We start from the raw sequence: 17,928 nt of genomic DNA, 5'->3' as shown, positions 1-17,928 counted from the left end.
CAACCACAGATTTTTTAGGTTATTCAGAAATTGATAATTCAATGTGTAAACTGGTCAGTCTCTTGGTCTTCCTTTACTTCAGTTTTGTTTATTTTCCTTTCATATTTACTCTCCACTAAGAGGCCTGAAAGAAAAGAAAAAGTGCTGAATTCAATGTCATTGTTCTGCCCTTGCATGACAGACTGGGCGGCGACGGGAGAGAAAGAGTTCACTTGTAGAAGTCTCGTATCTATACCACCCAGCATCTGTCCTGAAGAGAAACAGGGGCAATGATACCATTCTGAACATTTCAACTATTGCAGGTCTACTTCTTCCTTCCCTTATCATATACACCAAAAAACCCCAAAACAAAAATCCACAAAAAACATGCAGGTATGATAGGTGACAGAGAGAAGAGAGGTGGGGGTGAAGGGTTCCCATGAGAAAATGTGTCCAAAAACTGGGTATTAATGTGAACCACAATGCTGTATCGTATGTCTACTATGCCTGTTAACAGTCTGTGCACAGGCAGCCCCCAGAGAACAGCCCCCAGTCTCGGGAAAGTCGCACAGTTCTCGGCTGAGACTCTGGCGAAGCAGCACTCTTCGGCCATCAGTGGGCAGCACTGGGGAATCACCAGGAACACATGTGCTACGAGGAGCTGTAGCCAGAGCTGGGGCTGTGGCTCCAAAACTGGAGCTGGAGAAGCAGAGCTGGTGGGGGTGAAGGGATCTTGTGGAAGGGCCTATCCAGCTACTGTATTGCAGCTCCCTCCACTTTAATAGCAAGGTTAGGCTGGATGGCCATAGATACTAGGAAATAAGCCCCACAGGTGTGTGCGCGCTCTCTCTCTCTCTCTCTCTCTCTCTCTGTCTCTCTCTCTCTCCCTCCCTCTCCCTCTCACACACACAAACACGCAAAAGCTTCCGCTATCCAATCACATGATTTCCCCCACCTTGGCAAACCACATGGTATGACCAAAGGAAACAGTGGAAAAGTGAGGATAACTTCTGGAGATGCCTGCAGTCAAGACCACTACAGTCAAGGTGAGTTTAGTTCTGTGTATTTGTGTTTTTCATCTCAGATAGTTTAAAAAGTAAACTTCTCTACTTTTTCTCTACTCCTTAGCTTGGTTATGTGATATAGAAGATATTAATCACTAGGCTTGGCTAGTGATACAGAAGCCAAAATATTAAGAACAAATTATTATATAATGGTGCCATTAGTTCTGTTCTCAAAGGGGCAGTGCAGTATGACAGGAAAAGACAGCAGCCCAAGCGCAACACCTGGATTCTGACGGCAACTTCCCGCACACAGCTGCATGGCCGCACAGACGCCTGCGGCCTTCCTGGGCTTCAGCTGACACGTGTGTGAAACGAGGAGTTAGACTACGCGATCTCCAAGGGCCTTCCAGCTCTAACACTATAAGAAATCATTAATCTATTGGAAAAAGAATCCATGTATTCCAATTCAGGCATTAGGCTCAAATGAACTGGCTTTTTAAAAGTAAACTTTGGAATTTCTTTTATTAGCAGGTGGTACCACCCTCTCAAAGATAAGCTGATCCTGCTCTTCATTCCTTACTGTCCTCACTCTGGTCTTCCTGCTAATGTGCCACTTTTACAACCTTCTACGAAGGCCACTCTTAGTATCATCATCTTGACCTCCCAGTGAGGAACAGAACAGCGACGTTAGCTTATACATACAAAAACACAGCTACTGCAAAGAAACAGCAAAGGACTGTTCTGGATTGTTCAGAACCACTAATAGGCAGCTTACAAATGAGATGAAATTTTGAAAGCAAATCTTATTATTTCTTCTTCCTTTGGCAGACAAGTGATCTATTTCCACCTATTTTCTCATTGACCAGAAGGTGAAGAGAGTTCCATGCTTTATAAATCAAGAAAGCCGGGGCTCTTCACGCCTTACAATGGTAGCATCAGACACACAGGGTTCACAGTTGGCCCGGCCGTGATGGCTGGAGCCCAGTGGGCCGGATGTGAGGATCACTCAGCATGGCAGATGTTCACAATGAGCACATGGGCCCTGGAGACTTGGGAGAGAAAAGCAGTATCATTCTACATCTTCTGGCAGTCTTGGAGCTGGAACAAAGCCTATAGATACCATGGTCCTGGCATGGTAGCCTCGCAAATATTTATTAAACAAAGAAGAATCCTGTGGTTCTTCAGCAATGGGTAACAATGGGAGTGTTCACAACCTTAGTATCTATGTGTAAACCACTCTTGTACAAAATAAAAGATTATTTCAATGATGGTTTTATCTCCATGTCCATGATTCCTTGTGATAGCTGCAACTCAGAATCTGGGCTGTGTTCTATCTACATGTCAGGCTTTGGGTCATAGTGGACTATACCTACTCAGCAGGGTCTGTTACTTGAGGTGAAAAACCTCACTTTACTCCTCCTATTCGAGGATTTGTTCATTAGAAAAGTCTATGGGTATCTTAATCAGCAGGGTGAGTCAGCAAATAAAAAAGAAAACTTTCAAGTTGCACATACCCAAGATTTTCATGAAAGAAAGAAGTCGGCAGCTAAGTTCTCACCAAGGAGTTTTCTCCAGCAAAGGATACTGTAGACCCGAGGCCACAGCACTGGTGCGGTAACCTCCCAGGCGTTGCCCACTCTCCGAGCAGTGCCAGGCAAACTGCTTGTCCTGTCCCGTGCTCAGCACCCACTCCAGCTCCAGGACGAAGAGGATCATTGTCACTCTGCTCTGATGCGCTGAAAACCAAGAGGCAAGAAAACACCCCATAAAGTATCCTACAGGAGGCAGGTAAAGCATGGCCCACGGAGATCATCGTCCTCTTTTCCCCTCCCCAAACAAGCAAATGCAGGCCAGAAACGGGGTTCTTATCAGCAGCTGGGGTATGCTACTATAAAGGGGGCACATCCATGTTTTTATGTGATTTTTAAAAAATGATCCATTTCCTGTCACTGATCCCTTTCTCTCCTGTCTGCATCCCACTGCAAAGGTAACTTCCATAGACGGCTTGAACTGCCATAGGGAGTTCAGACACGGCCAAACTGCTGAATTAGACAATACCGGATTCTGTGTGACCACAAAACACATTAGGACCAATGTTCTTATAATAAAGTCACTGGGATCAGTTTATTTAAGCTTTAAAAAAAGTAAAGATAATTACTGTTCTTCTTTTGATGAAGTGTGGTTTATAAATCTACAGCAAAGTTCTAGATCAATTTTCTGTAAGAAATCAAATGCTTGGGATAGAGGAGAGAATTAGTCTCAAGTGCTAAATAAAAGAGAATTAAATATCTGTTACATCACAGTACCCACATGTGATAACGAGAGCACATTACCCAGGGTTGCTCAGACACAAGAGCAAACATCACAGAATCATCACATCACACAAGCTTGGAGTTAGAAGAAACTACTCATGTCATCTGCCCCATTTCCCTAGTCTAATATGGGCAAACTGAGGCACCATAAAATTCAGTGGTTTGGTCAAGATCTGGTCTAGTTTCTACTAGCATGTTTTAAAGGTTCATCCATGTTATAGCATAAATCGGTAATTCTTTCCTATTTTTATAGCCAAATAATAATCCACTGTATCAATATACCATATTTTATTCATCCATTCATCCAGCAATGCATATTTAAGTTGTTTTCACTTTTTGGTTATTATGTGCAATGTTCCTATGATATTTGTGTACAAGTTTGTGTTTGAATATATGCTTTCTAGTCTCTTGAAAAGAATGAAATGAAATAGTTTTTAAACAGCAAACTGTTTTTAAATTTTGAGTATACAGGGGTGGGCAAAAGTTGGTTTACATTTGTAACAACGCAAAACAGGGTTTATCTTGTATTATGATTTGCCACAGTAGCTGTCCCCTTTTACATTCCCACCAGCTGCGTACAAGGGTCCCAATTTCTCCACTTCCTTGTCAGCACTAGCTCCACCCCCCACACACCTTTTTTGGGAAGAATTAATATTTGTTGAACCACTAAACTGTTTTGGATACTGAACTAAGAAATTTACATTACCTATGCGGTCTCTTTTTTATTGTAGTAAAATAAACAAAATATAACATTTACCATTTTAACTATTTTTAAGTGTACAGTGCTGTGGCATTAAATACATCTAAATTATTGTATAACCATCACCACCACCCGCTCTCTAGGACTTTCTCATATTCCCAAATAGAAACTTTGTACCCATTAAGCATTAATTCTCTGTCTCCCCTCCCCTCAGCCCCTGACAACCACCTCTACTTTCTGCTTTTACGAGTTTGAATACTTTAGGTCCTCATATAAGTGATACCACACAGTATTTGTCTTTTTGTGACTGGCTTATTTCACTTAGCATATTGTCTTCAAGGTCCACCCATGCTGTAGCATGTGTCAAAATTTCCTTTCTTTCTAAGGCCGAGTAATATTCCATTGTGTGTATATACCACATTCTCTTCCCCCTCTTGGATATTGTGAATGCTGCTGCTATGTTCATGGGTATGCAAAAACCTGAGTCCCTGCTTTCAGTTTTGGGTATAAGGCTGGGATAAACCTCACTTGGTTATGATGTACTATCCTTTTTATATATTTGCTGAATTTGATTTGCTAAAATTTTGGTAAGATTTCTTGCATCTGTTTCATGCAGGATGTTCTGTTTCTGTCTAGCTTTAGTATCAGGTAATGCTGAATTCTTAAGTGTTTTATTTATTTAATTTCTCAGAGTTTATATGGAGTTTGTATTGTCTCTTACTTGTTCAGCAAAGTTCACCAGTAAAGCCATCTAGGCCTGGAGTTTTCATTGTGGGAAGATTTTAATCATACAGTCAATTTCTTTCATAGATATAGGGCTATTAGGATTATCTATTTCTTCTCGAATGACCTTTAGCTGTTTGTACCTTTCAAAGATTTGTTCATTCCATTCAAGTTATAAAACTAATGTTAGCATAAAGTTGCTCACAATATTACTTATTTTCCTTTAAATTCCCTAGACTCTATAATCACGTCACTTCTCTCACTCCTGGTATTGGTAATTTGCATCCTCTTTCTGGTAAGTCTGGCTAGAGATTTATCACACTTATTGACCTTCTCCAGAAAACAAAAAACACACATCTTTGCTTTGCCTCATCTACTGTAAGAATGAAGACCATTCTCAGCAATCCAACTGTCAACATTCCAGAAAATGTCAACAGCACTGTGAAGGACACAGTTACTGTGAAGGGCCTGAGGCACCCTACAGAGGGAATTCAATCACATCCACCTAGAACTCAGTCACTTTGGAAAGAAAAAGGAGAGGGTCCAGGCTAACAAATGGTGGGAAAACAGAAAGGAACTGGCCACAATTTCCACTGTCTGCAGTCATGTGCAGAACATGATCAAGGGTGTCACATTGGGCTTCCCTTACAAGAGAGGTCTGTGTATGCACACTTCCCCATCAATGTCATTATTCAGAATGGTTCTCTTGTTGGAATGACCTCTAAGTGTTAAGAGGTCCACCTCTAATGTTCTGATCCCATGAGATTGGTGGTCTGGATAAAGAAATACTTAACAAAAATTATTCCTGATCCATACTATGGAAATGGCCTATGGTATACTGCCAGTGTTGAAGATATAATACAGCCATAATTCCTTCCATTAGACAGTACATATAAACACACTGAGCCTTTTAAAATATTTACTCACAACCGAAACGAACCCCATGTGAAGCAGCTCACTCCTAACAGTGGCCCATACAAAGTGTGGCTAGTAAGCAGGAAAACAAAGGACAAAGGCTGTGGGCTCTGGAACCACCTTACCGGGCCAGGCCCTGCACTCTACCAGCTATAGGACCACAGGCAAGTCACCTGACCTCTCTAGGGCTCAGCATCTCACTTCTAAAACTGGCATAATATTAACCTCAAATTGCTGCTCTGTTTTGTCCCCCCTATTTTAAAATAAGGCCTCTCTTGTGGCAGTGGAAGCATCAAGATACATTTCAAAGTCTAGGTAAATGAAAATAAGACTCTCATCCTTACCTTGATAGTTTTTCACAGGTGTCATCTTGTTATAATCTTCTGATAAAATAAATTCCTACAAAAAATTTAAAAAAAATTAAGCAAAAGGAAATTCTTTAAGTGAATAAATATGTTTTGGTAAAACCAGATTATATAAAGTTAACATTATCATAGATTACATCTAAAATCAGTATTCTGCCAGTCAACTCAGCACTTTGTAGCTCTTTAAAGTGATAATCATAACTGTGACTCAATGCAATTATCATAATTTTTACCTTCTAACCCTGAAATTGATCTTTTGAGTATGCATGTGAAGAGGAAGACTGGATCAAATTCAGAGTCTTGATAATGATAAATTCTGAAGATAAACTTGATTCAATGGTGCCAATAGCTGAAAATTTGCAAGGCTCTGGCCAGTGTCCATAGATGGTAACCCTCTACTAGAGAAATAAGTAAATATTTTAAAGATTTTATTTCTAATATTGGTGACTATTTTCCCTATTACAAGCTTCTTAAGGCTGCATTTTCCTCATCCCTGTATCCCTATGGCATCTGGCACAGGGACTTAGCACAATAGATAATAAATATTGATTAACTGTAGATAATAAACATTGATTAAACGAATGTGAAAGGCATCTCCCAATACGATGAGATTACAATGTCAAATTTACTCAAAATAAATTTCTATGAGACACACATACACTCTTTATGGGTGTGTGTTTCACCTGTCATTCACCATTCACCTCCTTCACTGCATCACGCAGGTATTGATTCATCTCACGTCATCACAGGCAGGGTGAGTGAAACACAATAAAGTGTTTTGAGAGACAGAGAGACTGCATTTACATAATTTTTACTGCTATACAGTTATAATTGTTCTATTTTATTACATTATTATTGCTAATCTTTTATTGTCCCTATTTATAAATTAAAATTTATCACAGGTATGTATGCGCAGGAAAAAACATAATATACTCAGGGTTTAGTACTATCTGAATTGTTAACACTAATTCATGCCGTCACTGGTTGATTCTTATATGTGCCCTGAACAGAGATCACACTCGCAACCTCGGCATGTCGGGATGCCACTCTAACCAACTGGGCTACCCAACAAGTGCCAATCTTTGGTTTACAATTGTTTTCTTTGAATAGTTTTCTAGAAATAGAATTATTGATCTAAAAGGTAGAAGAAATACTTCTAAAGCTCTAGTTGTATATTACCAATAATTTTTCTAAATAGTTTGTGCCTATATACTATATGTCCCCTCTATCGTTGCACAAAGAGAGCCTATTTTATTCAATTTAGCCAACATGCATATTCTAAAATTGTTACTACTAAAAACAAAATTTTAAAAAATTAATGCTCTAAAATGTTTATTAGCCCAGAAATACAAATTAAAACCACAATGAGATATCACCTCTCACCTGTCAGAATGGAGCTCATCAACAAATCAACACACAATAAGTGCTGGCAAGGGTGTGGAGAAAAGGGAACCCTTGTGCACTGTTGGTAGGAAAACAGACTGGTGCAGCCACTGTGGAAAACTGTATGGGGTTTCCTCAAAAAAGTAAAAATGAAACTATCTTTTGACTCAGCCATCCCACTTCTGGGAATATTATCTGAAGAAACGTGATGCACTGATTAGAAAGAATATATGCGCCCTATGTTCACTGCAGCGTTATTTGCAACAGCCAAGACTTGGAAGCAGCCCAAATGTCTGTTAGTAGATGAGTGAATAAGAGAGCTGTGGTACATTTACATGGAATACTACTCTGCAGTAAAAAAACAAATCTTACCTTTTACAACAGCATGGATGAAACGAGATTATGATGCTAAGTAAAATAAGCCAGTCTGAGAAAGGCAAATACCATATGATCTCACTTATATGCGGAATGTAATGAACAGAATGATATAAAAAACAAAGTAGAAACAGAAGTACAGATACATTGAACAAACAGACTGACCACTGTCTGAGGGGAAGGAGCTTGGATGGCTGAGTGAAAAAAAGTGAAGGGATTAAGGGAAAAAAAATATATATATGACACACAGACACAGATAGCAGTATGGTGACAGCCAGAGGGAAAGGGGTGGGGGATGGTGAGATAAGTGGGGAGGGAAAGAGACTCTCTGGGTGGAGAGTGCAGGATACAGTATGTAGATGATGTTTTATTGAGTTATATACTTGAAACCTGTATGGTTTTATTAACCAATGTCACCCTAATAAATTCAATAAAAAATAAAAAACAAAAAAATATTGATCAGAGAAAAATAATGATTCAATCACTATAGATATAAAACATGTATTAACATAGAAACTATGTGCCTCCTAATTTATCTTCTTAAAAGAAATGTAGCTAGATGATGATGATGATGGTGATAATCTTTTTTTATAACAATAAAACTCACATTAAGAATTTTGATTGGAATTGCACCAAACCTTTAAATGCAGAAAAACTTGACATTTAAATGTCTTCTTTTATGTATAATTAGCTAATCCTTATAATGTTCTTCAACTGAGTTTCACATATTTCTTTTTAATATCATTTGATTGATTTTAGAAAAAGAGAGGAAGGGAGAGGGAGAAACATCAATTTGTTGTTCCACTCATATATGCATTCAATGATAGATTCTTGTATGTGCCCTGAATGGATATCAAACCCCCAACCTTGGTGTACTGGGATAATGCTTTAACCAGCTGAGTGACCCAGCCAGGGCCTGAAGATCATTTTTAGATTGTTGTTGTTAACGTCTATAAATGGGATTGTACTTGGTAACCTGTGAGTATAAAAAAAGACAGATATTCAGATGCTACTTTTGGACTAAAACTGAAAAACACTGGTATCACAGTTCCTAGAGGACACATTATAGACCCATTAAAAATCTTGTTTGTGATAGTTACAGGTAGGATACTCAGTTACATGGGGTATTTAACACAATTCTATCCTATTCCTAAGATTTAGAAGGAAAGGAAAAGGACATTTTTTCAGATCAAATTAGGAAGAAAAGAAGAGGGAAAAATGGCAAGACTGGCTAAGCTCCAATGGTAAGAGTGTTATTAATAGCCAGTGCTTGGCCCTGGCCGGTTGGCTCAGCGGTAGGGCATCGGCCTAGCGTGCGGAGGACTCGGGTTCGATTCCCGGCCAGGACACACAGGAGAAGCGCCCATTTGCTTCTCCACCCCTCCATTGCGCCTTCTTCTCTGTCTTTTTCTTCCCCTCCCGCAGCCAAGGCTCCATTGGAGCAAAGATGGCCCGGGCGCTGGGGATGGCTCTGTGGCCTCTGCCTCAGGTGTTAGAGTGGCTCTGGTCGCAACATGGCGACGCCCAGGATGGGCAGAGCATCGCCCCCTGGTGGGCAGAGCACCGCCCCATGGTGGGAGCGCCGGGTGGATCCCGGTCGGGCGCATACGGGAGTCTATCTGACTGTCTCTCCCTGTTTCCAGCTTCAGAGAAATGCAAAAAAAAAAAAAAAAAAAAAAAAAAAAAAAAAAAAAAAAAAAAAAAAGCCAGTGCTTTGGGCTGGGAGTGGAGTAAAGAAAAATGAAATATGCTATAAAGCTTCTTTGTACATTTGTCGATGCCTTTTCTATTCCTCCTGTCTCTGAATTTTTATGAAAACCAAGTCCTGCAGAATGAGTCAATCAGATGGTAATATTACTTTATTTGGGTAACATCACGCTGAAAGGTTGCTGCCATGTCCCCTTCATTAAAGAATATATGAGGCCCATGCTTGTGTATACATATGCTATTCTCTGCCCTCTTGTGATATGCTTTACAAGAACAGCAATTATTTCCTATTGGTATAAAACTATTATCTATCAAGTGGATACCATGGCTCTTGTTTGGTGACAGAGGTCATCTAAACTGAGTCAGTTGTTACTCAGCTTTCTCTCAGTCTAAATCAATAGGCAGTACTTTGTGTTTCCACACAAATGAAAGATAAGGTTTTGTTTTCTAGTCATCCTTAGATTCCTACATATCACAAGCTTCCAGGGATGTCCTAGAATCTTCTGTGAAATGCAGGAAATAATGGAAGAGAAGACGAGGATGCATAATACTGTGGTGTAGCTCTGGCTCCTCCAGGGACACAGGCAGGCATGACAGGAGCACAGTAAGGCCCAGGAGCACAGAGGGCAGCAGCCCCCACCCTGGGCCAAGCCATCACATTTATATTTATAATCTTTTTTCCAGTTAATTTTTGTATAGAGTGTGAGGTAATATTTTTTTTTGTACATGACTATCTATTTGTTCCAGCACCAGCACCATCTGTTTAAAGTATTATTCTTTGCTCATTGAATTGCCTTGACACCTTTGTAATAAATGACTTATATACATGTGGGTATATTTCTGGACTTTCTGTTTTGTTTCATTAATCTATTTGTTGGCTGGGCCAAGCTTATATCTTTCTCTCCTTCCCTCCTTCTCTCCCTCAGTCTCTCTCTCCATCCCTCCCTTCCTTCATCTATGTCTGTCCGTCTTAACCTCTTTCTCTTTTCTTTCTTTCTTTCTTTTTTTTTTTTGTATTTTTCTGAAGTTGGAAACGGGGAGGCAGCCAGACAGACTCCCGCATGCGCCCGACCGGGATCCACCCAGCACGCCCACCAGGGGGCGATGCTCTGCCCATCTGGGGCACTGCTCTGTTGCGACCAGAGCCACTCTAGTGCCTGAGGCAGAGGCTATGGAGCCATCCTCAGCGCCTGGGCAAACTTTGCTCCAATGGAGCCTTGGCTGTGGGAGGGGAAGAGAGAGACAGAGAGGAAGGAGAGGGGAAGGGGTGGAGAAGCAGATGCGCGCTTCTCCTGTGTGCCCTGGCCGGGAATCGAACCCGGGACTCCTGCTCGCCAGGCCGATGCTCTACCACTGAGCCAACCGGCCAGGGCAATAACAATTTAATTTAAAAACAATGAGCTTGGCTCCTCTGCTGTCTCCATGGCTACCCTGACTATCTACTCTGAGCTTCCAGTGAAGGCATGCTGGTCTTCGGTTCTCAGCAAGGCCTACCTATTAGGTCCAAGGAAATAGATCCTACAGAATTCTAATAATAGAACCATGAGACCTTACACATAAAAACACATCAATTTTTAGTTTCTTGCTTTAGCTGAAAGAAGTCAATGATCTATTTCTTAAAATACTGTATAGCACTACTTTAGGGAATAAAAATATATTTAAAATTAGATTATTAACTACTGACTCCTTGTCATGTTTGTTGCATGTCAGAGCATATAAATTCATTTAATGTTTGATAAACCTCATTTTTATGAAGACAACTAAATTAGAATTTCTGTGTAGGTTCTTCTCTCTTCTCAGAAAAAATACATTACAAACCAACCAGCAAGATCCTACAAAAACTGAACAGGAACTCTTAACTTAGCCTAAATACAACAGAGAATGAAGGAAGGCATGTTGTCATCTGCTCACTTGCCCGCAGCCTTGAGGTGCTCTTGTGTGTGTGCCTATGCAAAGCCGTAACTCAAGAGAGGAGATACACACACGAACAGTTTCACGAACACAGAGGTCCGACATTTCTGGTTGGGAACAGGTGTCTTCCTTCTGCATCTGCTTCCATCAAAGAAACTGATCTAAAGCCAAGATCGTTTTGAGAAGTACAATATTGGTAAACTTCTCATTTTACATTTCTATATAAATTCATTTCTGCATCTGCTTTAGAAATGTTCAGGCAAACAAATATATTTCTCAGTGTCTCAAATTTACATGAAGGTATGATTGTTTTAATTAACTGTGGTAAAAATACAGAACATTAAATTTACCATCTTAATAATTTTAAAAATATAGTTCAGTAGTGTTAAGTATATTCATGTTGTTGTGCAACAGAGCTCTAGAAATGCTTCATCTTACAAAACAAACTATACCTAATAAACACTAACTCCCCCTTCACCCCAGAGCTTGGCAATCACCATTCTCATTTTTGTTTGTATGACTTTGGTACTTCCTGTGAGTAGAATTATACAGTATTTGTCCTTTTGGCTCATTTCTCTTAAAGTATCCTTGAAGTCATCACTGTTGTAGCATGTGACAGAATTTCCTTCCTTTTTTAAGGCTGCACAATATTCCATTTATATATAAACCACATCTTCTCTACACATTCTTCTGCCAAGAGACCTTTGGGTTGCTTTTACCTTGTGGCTTTCTGTCTAATGCTGCAATGAACACGAGTGTGAAAAGGTCTTTTCCAGATCCTGCTTTGAATTCTTTTGGGTAAAAACGCTTAAGTGGGATTTCTGGATTGCATGGTAATTCTACTTTTAATTTTTTAAGGAACTGCCATACATAACAGGGTGACTGACTTTAAATTCAGTGTTAAATATTATAACTACCTTTAAAGCTGCTTTTTATTATACAGTTTCATAATTTACTGTGTCTTCCTTTTGCCTTGGCTACCAGGTAATTCAAGACCATTTTCAAGTATTAATCATACAACCACCTGCTAGTCTTTGTAATCTGCATACTTGTATTATTCTAGGTTTCCCTCAGGCTCTATCGGTTGTCAGGAACTCAAGCCAGTGAAGAAGAGAGGATGTATTATTATAAAGAGGCAGAGGCCACATGGGAGAGCTACTGGCCACTGATGCTGACTTAGCACCCTCTGTCTCTCTTGCAGGCTCAGAGCCTCTCTATGTGAATCTTAGGATTTTTCTCCAAGTGCAATCTATTATCCTTCCTCTACCAACCAGTCTCTTCTGACAGCTCAGGTTCTGTTCCCTCATAACTGGAGCTTGCACATAGCCAGCATAGCCCCTCTCTATGATGTGACCTTTCAGCTTCACTTTCTACCCACTGGGTTGCTCTCTGAATACTTCCAGGTCCAAAGTCAGGTAGGAATCTGGCCAGCCTACACATCTTTTCTCACTAGGACCCCAGCCAGTCCATACCAGGCCCCTAACCAGGCTTTGGGTCAAATATCCACTCTCCGTTCAACTAATAAATACTAAAGGAAAATGGTCACAGGTATAAAACATGTCTACCTCCATCTTTTCATCAGGGCTACAGAGGGCAGTTCTTTCACCACAGAAGAGGCTAAGCAGACACAGACACTGTGTATAACATATCTGACCCATCTTTACCTGAGCATGGCATGTAAAACACACCCCCCGAATATTTTGTGGCTCTTCTTTCTTAGGGCCATCTCCACATTTTAGTGCACACACATGCATGCACACAAATCTTTTCCCTGGCCTCGACTCCAATTTTTATTTTCATTTTTATTTTATTATGTATATTCTTGCAAGCTTCTATAACAGCTTTCCGAAATCAGATGGACCATAATTAACAAATAAACAAAATAAATTTACTTCTATATTTTACAGAAGTTGACCCTATTTTGAAGACTATTTTATACTATAAAATTGCAGTGTTTCAAAATTGAGAAATTAAGAATTTTGAAAAGGAATTCCAGAAAAGTAATGACTTCTGCTCAAATATTTAAATGGGGGAAACACCTTTAATTCCTAACCCCTTCATAGATGTGACAAGGTGATGGCCTGGAATGTGTACCTCTTGCTTGTCTTTTTGTTTAAATCAGCAGTTTCCAAAGTTTTGGGTCTCTGGTTCCCTTTATTCTTAAAAATTGAGAATTCTTTACATTGTATTTATTGATAGTTATTATATTAGAAATTAAAATTAAGAAAATTTAAAAATATTAATTCATCAAAATAATATATTTAATACATTAATATAAATAACATTCTTTATGAAAGTATATTTTACAAAAAAAAAATTAAGCAGTAAGAGTGGCATTATTGTACATTTTTGTAAATCTGACTAATAGAAAACAGTTGGATCTTCGTATCTGCTTCTGCAGTCAACCTGTATACTTGTTAGAAATGAGAATGCAAAAGGCAAATAGTATCTTAGCATTGTGAACATAGCTTTGACCTCACAGTCCAGTTTGAGAAGACTGGTTCAGTGATTGACCTGACTTTTGGTTTTGATTAATCTTCATTTCTGTTTCTGTCAACTTGCCTGCAGACTTCAAAGAATTATTCTTATTTGTTTATAAATTATGAAAAGAAGCTTCAATGGCTGTCAAACAATGGAACATTCTCTCCACCCAGAAACTAGCTAGGGTAAGTGCCTTTACTCGCTCCTGTCAAATGCCTAAGGACTCTAATCTTTTCTGACCACGTGTATTTTAAGAAGTGGGGGAGGCCCTGGCCGGTTGGCTCAGTGGTAGAGCGTCAGCCTGGCGGGCAGAAGTCCTGGGTTCGATTCCCGGCCAGGGCACACAGGAGAAGCGCCCATCTGCGTCTCCACCCCTCCCCCTCTCCTTCCTCTCTGTCTCTCTCTTCCCCTCCCACAGCCAAGGCTCCATTGGAGCAAAGATGGCCCGGGAGCTGGGGATGGCTCTGTGGCCTCTGCCTCAGGCGCTAGAATGGCTCTGGTCACAACAGAGCAGCGCCCCAGATGGGCAGAGCATCGCCCCCTGGTGGGTATGCTGGGTGGATCCCGGTCGGGCGCATGCGGGAGTCTGTCTGACTGCCTCCCCGTTTCCAGCTTCAGAAAAATACAAAAAAAAAAAAAAAAAAAGAAGTGGGGGAAGGAATGCTTTAGCTGCTAACCCCCCAGCCTCAGCTCTGAACTTTGTCATATTTCTAGGAAGACTGACATGTCACAATACATGGAAGCACCTGAGGCCAGAGAATGGTAATTGAGGCTTGTGTAACAAGAGCAGCTGTTAGTCTCTCCGGATTCAAAACATCACATGCAAAGAAACAAATTCAAGTTTACAAATTCTCTTGATAAATTCTCATTCAACCTCAGGTTTATACACAAAACACAAAAATACAATTTCAAGGTCTTTCTGCACATAAACGCAGGTCTGGCTGTTCCCTCTCTAGGTTTGCTTAGGTTCTTAAGGTTTACTTGTCATCATCTTTCTTTAATGGTACTGTGATTTTTGCACTTTCCCAACCCACACCCCCAGCACTGAATGCAGCTGGATTTTTCAATTACATCTCCGCCAAGAGGGCTGAGGAAGAGGATAAAAGAAAAAAGATACACGGGTTTGAAATCAACCACTTTCGAGACTGCCTCTGGCAAATTTCAGAAACTTAAGGACAAATGCTCTTGGAAATTATTCAAGAATGGGAATATCTTGCTCAAGACCACAATGTGAAGCCAGAATGATGATGTATTACACAAGAAAAGCCATTCAAGTATTATGCCCTCATTACCCTTCATGGACAGTGGAAGTGATTGCATATTTTAAATAACTTCTGAACATAATTGAAATTCTGCTGTAATATTAAACAGCAAATTACATGGGAAATCAGTTTACATAAACCAATGCTAATTTTAAACAAAAAGTGGTTCAAACCTTTTGATAAAATATGCTGAACAAAAGGCTGCCTGCTAAAATTGAAAATTACTTTCCGCTGATATGAAATTCAGGCTGACAGTAAGGCCAGTGACTACGCCCCTCCTGACAAGAGCAGGGCCGAGAGAAGTATGGGCCTTTGGTTGCTAAGTTTTGGGTTTCCTGGAATTTTAGAGTCTGTAAGGGGTCTTAGACATTGCCTGGCACAATGACTCATTCTTTTTTATCTACTGATCTTTTCACTCACACAAACCTCAAAAAGCCTCTTCAAACGGATAGCGAAACCCGGATGAATGTCTGACTGAATTTCTATAAGCAAAAGGAAAATAGTACTGTACAAATTCTGAAATCACTCGCTCTTCAGAGAATTCAGATGAAAATACATTATAACAAACATAAAAGAAAGATAGACATAAAGTACAACTATGCCTCCCTCATTAACTGTTACCCAAGTCAATACCTAGAAGCAGGACTAACTGGTACGCCATGGACATTGACCAATCAGAACAGTTGCTGTTGTCGACAATAGCAACGCCATATAGTCTGCTGACTGAATAAGCTTGGCCTAGGAGTTCCATTTGTCAACTACCCTTTCTCTCCAGTCAATTTCTTCTACACATTCAGTAATTAGATCCTTATCATCCTTCTTGAACCCATGCCCCTTCCAATGCACTTCCAATTAACCATACTTGTGCTTAATTGTGGCCGGCACAACCCCCCTAACTGGCTTTTGCACTAGTCTCTCCTTTGCCCAGAAACCATTCTCTTTCCCCAGGCTACATCATTTCAGATCAATCCTTCCAGGTAAGGCTGAATGGTTGCTCATAGGCTTACCCCAGGCAGAATGGTCTTCCCTTTGCTGAAAGTCAAGAGACTCATCTTTTATGCTCTTGATCATAATTTGCATTAAATTAGAGCTATCTATGATCAGATTATTTTATCTTTCCTTACAGATTTTAGATTGAAAAAAGTGGAGTCTTTGTTTTCTTAATACATGTGTCTACCACATGTCCAGCCTTTCCTCAATATGCCATTTATGAAAGGTAATCAATAAATATTATAGAGGAATAATCATTCCTTGCTGTTTTTTATTATTAACATGTCAATATTTTAATTGTATTACTATTGCCCTAGCCAGCTGGCTCAGTGGTAGAGCATCGGCCTGGTGTGTGGAAGTTCTGGGTTCAATTCTTGGTCAGGGCACACAGGAGAAACACCCACCTGCTTCTCTCACTTCTCTCTCTCTTCCCCTCTTGCAGCCATGGCTCAATTTGAGCAAGCTGGCCTGGGCGCTGAGGATGGCTCCATGGCCTCCACCTCTGTTGCTAAGAAGAGCTCAGTTGCTGAGCAATGGAGTAATGCCCCAGATGGGCAAACTATTGCCCCCTAGTGGGCTTGTTGGGTGGATCCCGGTTGGGGCACATGTGGGAGTCTGACTGCCTCCCCTCCTCTCACTGAATAAAAAGAAAAAAAAATAATTGTACTACTATTACAAACATTCCTGCCCAGGGGCCTTTGCAATGTCTGTTCCTCTATCTTAAACACTTTTTCCAGATATCAGCATGCTTCAATACCCCAACCTTCAATTTCTCTGTTCAGATGAGAGCTTCTCAATGAGGCCATCTTTTTCAAGATTTGCAATCCGTCTCCTCTACCCCACCCTCACATTCCCAATCCCCCCTGTTCTGCTTCATTTTTCCCCCACAGCATCTATTACTTTAACATAAGTAAGTTTTTATATTTCCTGTTTATTCAATGTAACATACACAAGAAGACGCCTGAGGAGGGGAGAGTCCATTGATGTATCTCAAGTCCTAGAGCACTGACTAGCACATAGTACCTGCTCAACAGTTTTGTATGGCTGCAGTAAAGAAGTATGGCATCAGGTTCGTGTTTTTATATAGAGAAGACATCAAAAAGGGAATAAATGATTTGCTCAACAGCAGGCTTGGAAGTAGGAACTAGATTCTTCAACTTGGGGTTCAATGCAAACCACAACAGTGTTGAATGAAAATATGTACAATTATCAGGCATTCAAATAATAAAAAAGGAAGACAGCCTAATTGCTAAAGCTATTACTTTTTGTAATAAATACCAAAAAAATAGAGTAGCATTCAGTTTTGACTAAAATCTCAGGACTAATCTATGTTTTACTTCTTAGGTCAATAGCAAAACACAATAATGTATTGGTTTTTTTTTAAAAGAGTCAGTTACAATGAACACGTAATATTATATTAGTTTCAGGTGTACAAAATAATGATTATTTGCATATATCATGATGTGTTGCTTTATAAGTTAACTGTTTCTAACCATGTTCTTTGTGCTAAAATGTTAATTCTTAATTTAAACTGACAAATTTTCTGCCTGAACATTATTCAAACCAATAAATATGCAGACAGCAAGTAATGAGCAAAAATAGAAAACAAACTTTACATATAAAATTCAATTGTACTAGCCAGAAATGGTGCTCACAAGAAACAAATGAGTTGTTAAACTTTTCAAATTGTTTTTCAGAGAGAGAGAGAAATGGGGAGAGAAAGAGAAACATGGATTTGTTGTTCCACTTATTTATGCATTTACTGGTTGATGCTGTATGTGCTCTGACGAAATGGGACCCACAACCTTGACATATTGAGAC

General features: G+C 39.9%; 1 protein-coding gene across 1 annotated transcript in view; it reads right to left on the bottom strand.

Moving 5' to 3' along the window:
* WDFY2 (WD repeat and FYVE domain containing 2) overlaps window positions 1-17,928 on the bottom strand; it is a 199,556-nt gene that overhangs the window by 47,457 nt on the left and 134,171 nt on the right. Inside the window, exons 4-5 of the mRNA XM_066234063.1 lie at window positions 5,978-6,032; window positions 2,569-2,719 (exon numbers count right to left, since the gene is read on the bottom strand). Coding sequence (XP_066090160.1) covers window positions 2,569-2,719; window positions 5,978-6,032 — 206 coding nt within the window. The remainder of the gene's footprint in view (window positions 1-2,568; window positions 2,720-5,977; window positions 6,033-17,928) is intronic.

The sequence above is a fragment of the Saccopteryx bilineata genome, chromosome 6 (genome assembly GCF_036850765.1).
Source record: "Saccopteryx bilineata isolate mSacBil1 chromosome 6, mSacBil1_pri_phased_curated, whole genome shotgun sequence".
Taxonomy (NCBI): domain Eukaryota; kingdom Metazoa; phylum Chordata; class Mammalia; order Chiroptera; family Emballonuridae; genus Saccopteryx; species Saccopteryx bilineata.
This window is presented reverse-complemented; position numbering and strand designations above follow the sequence as displayed.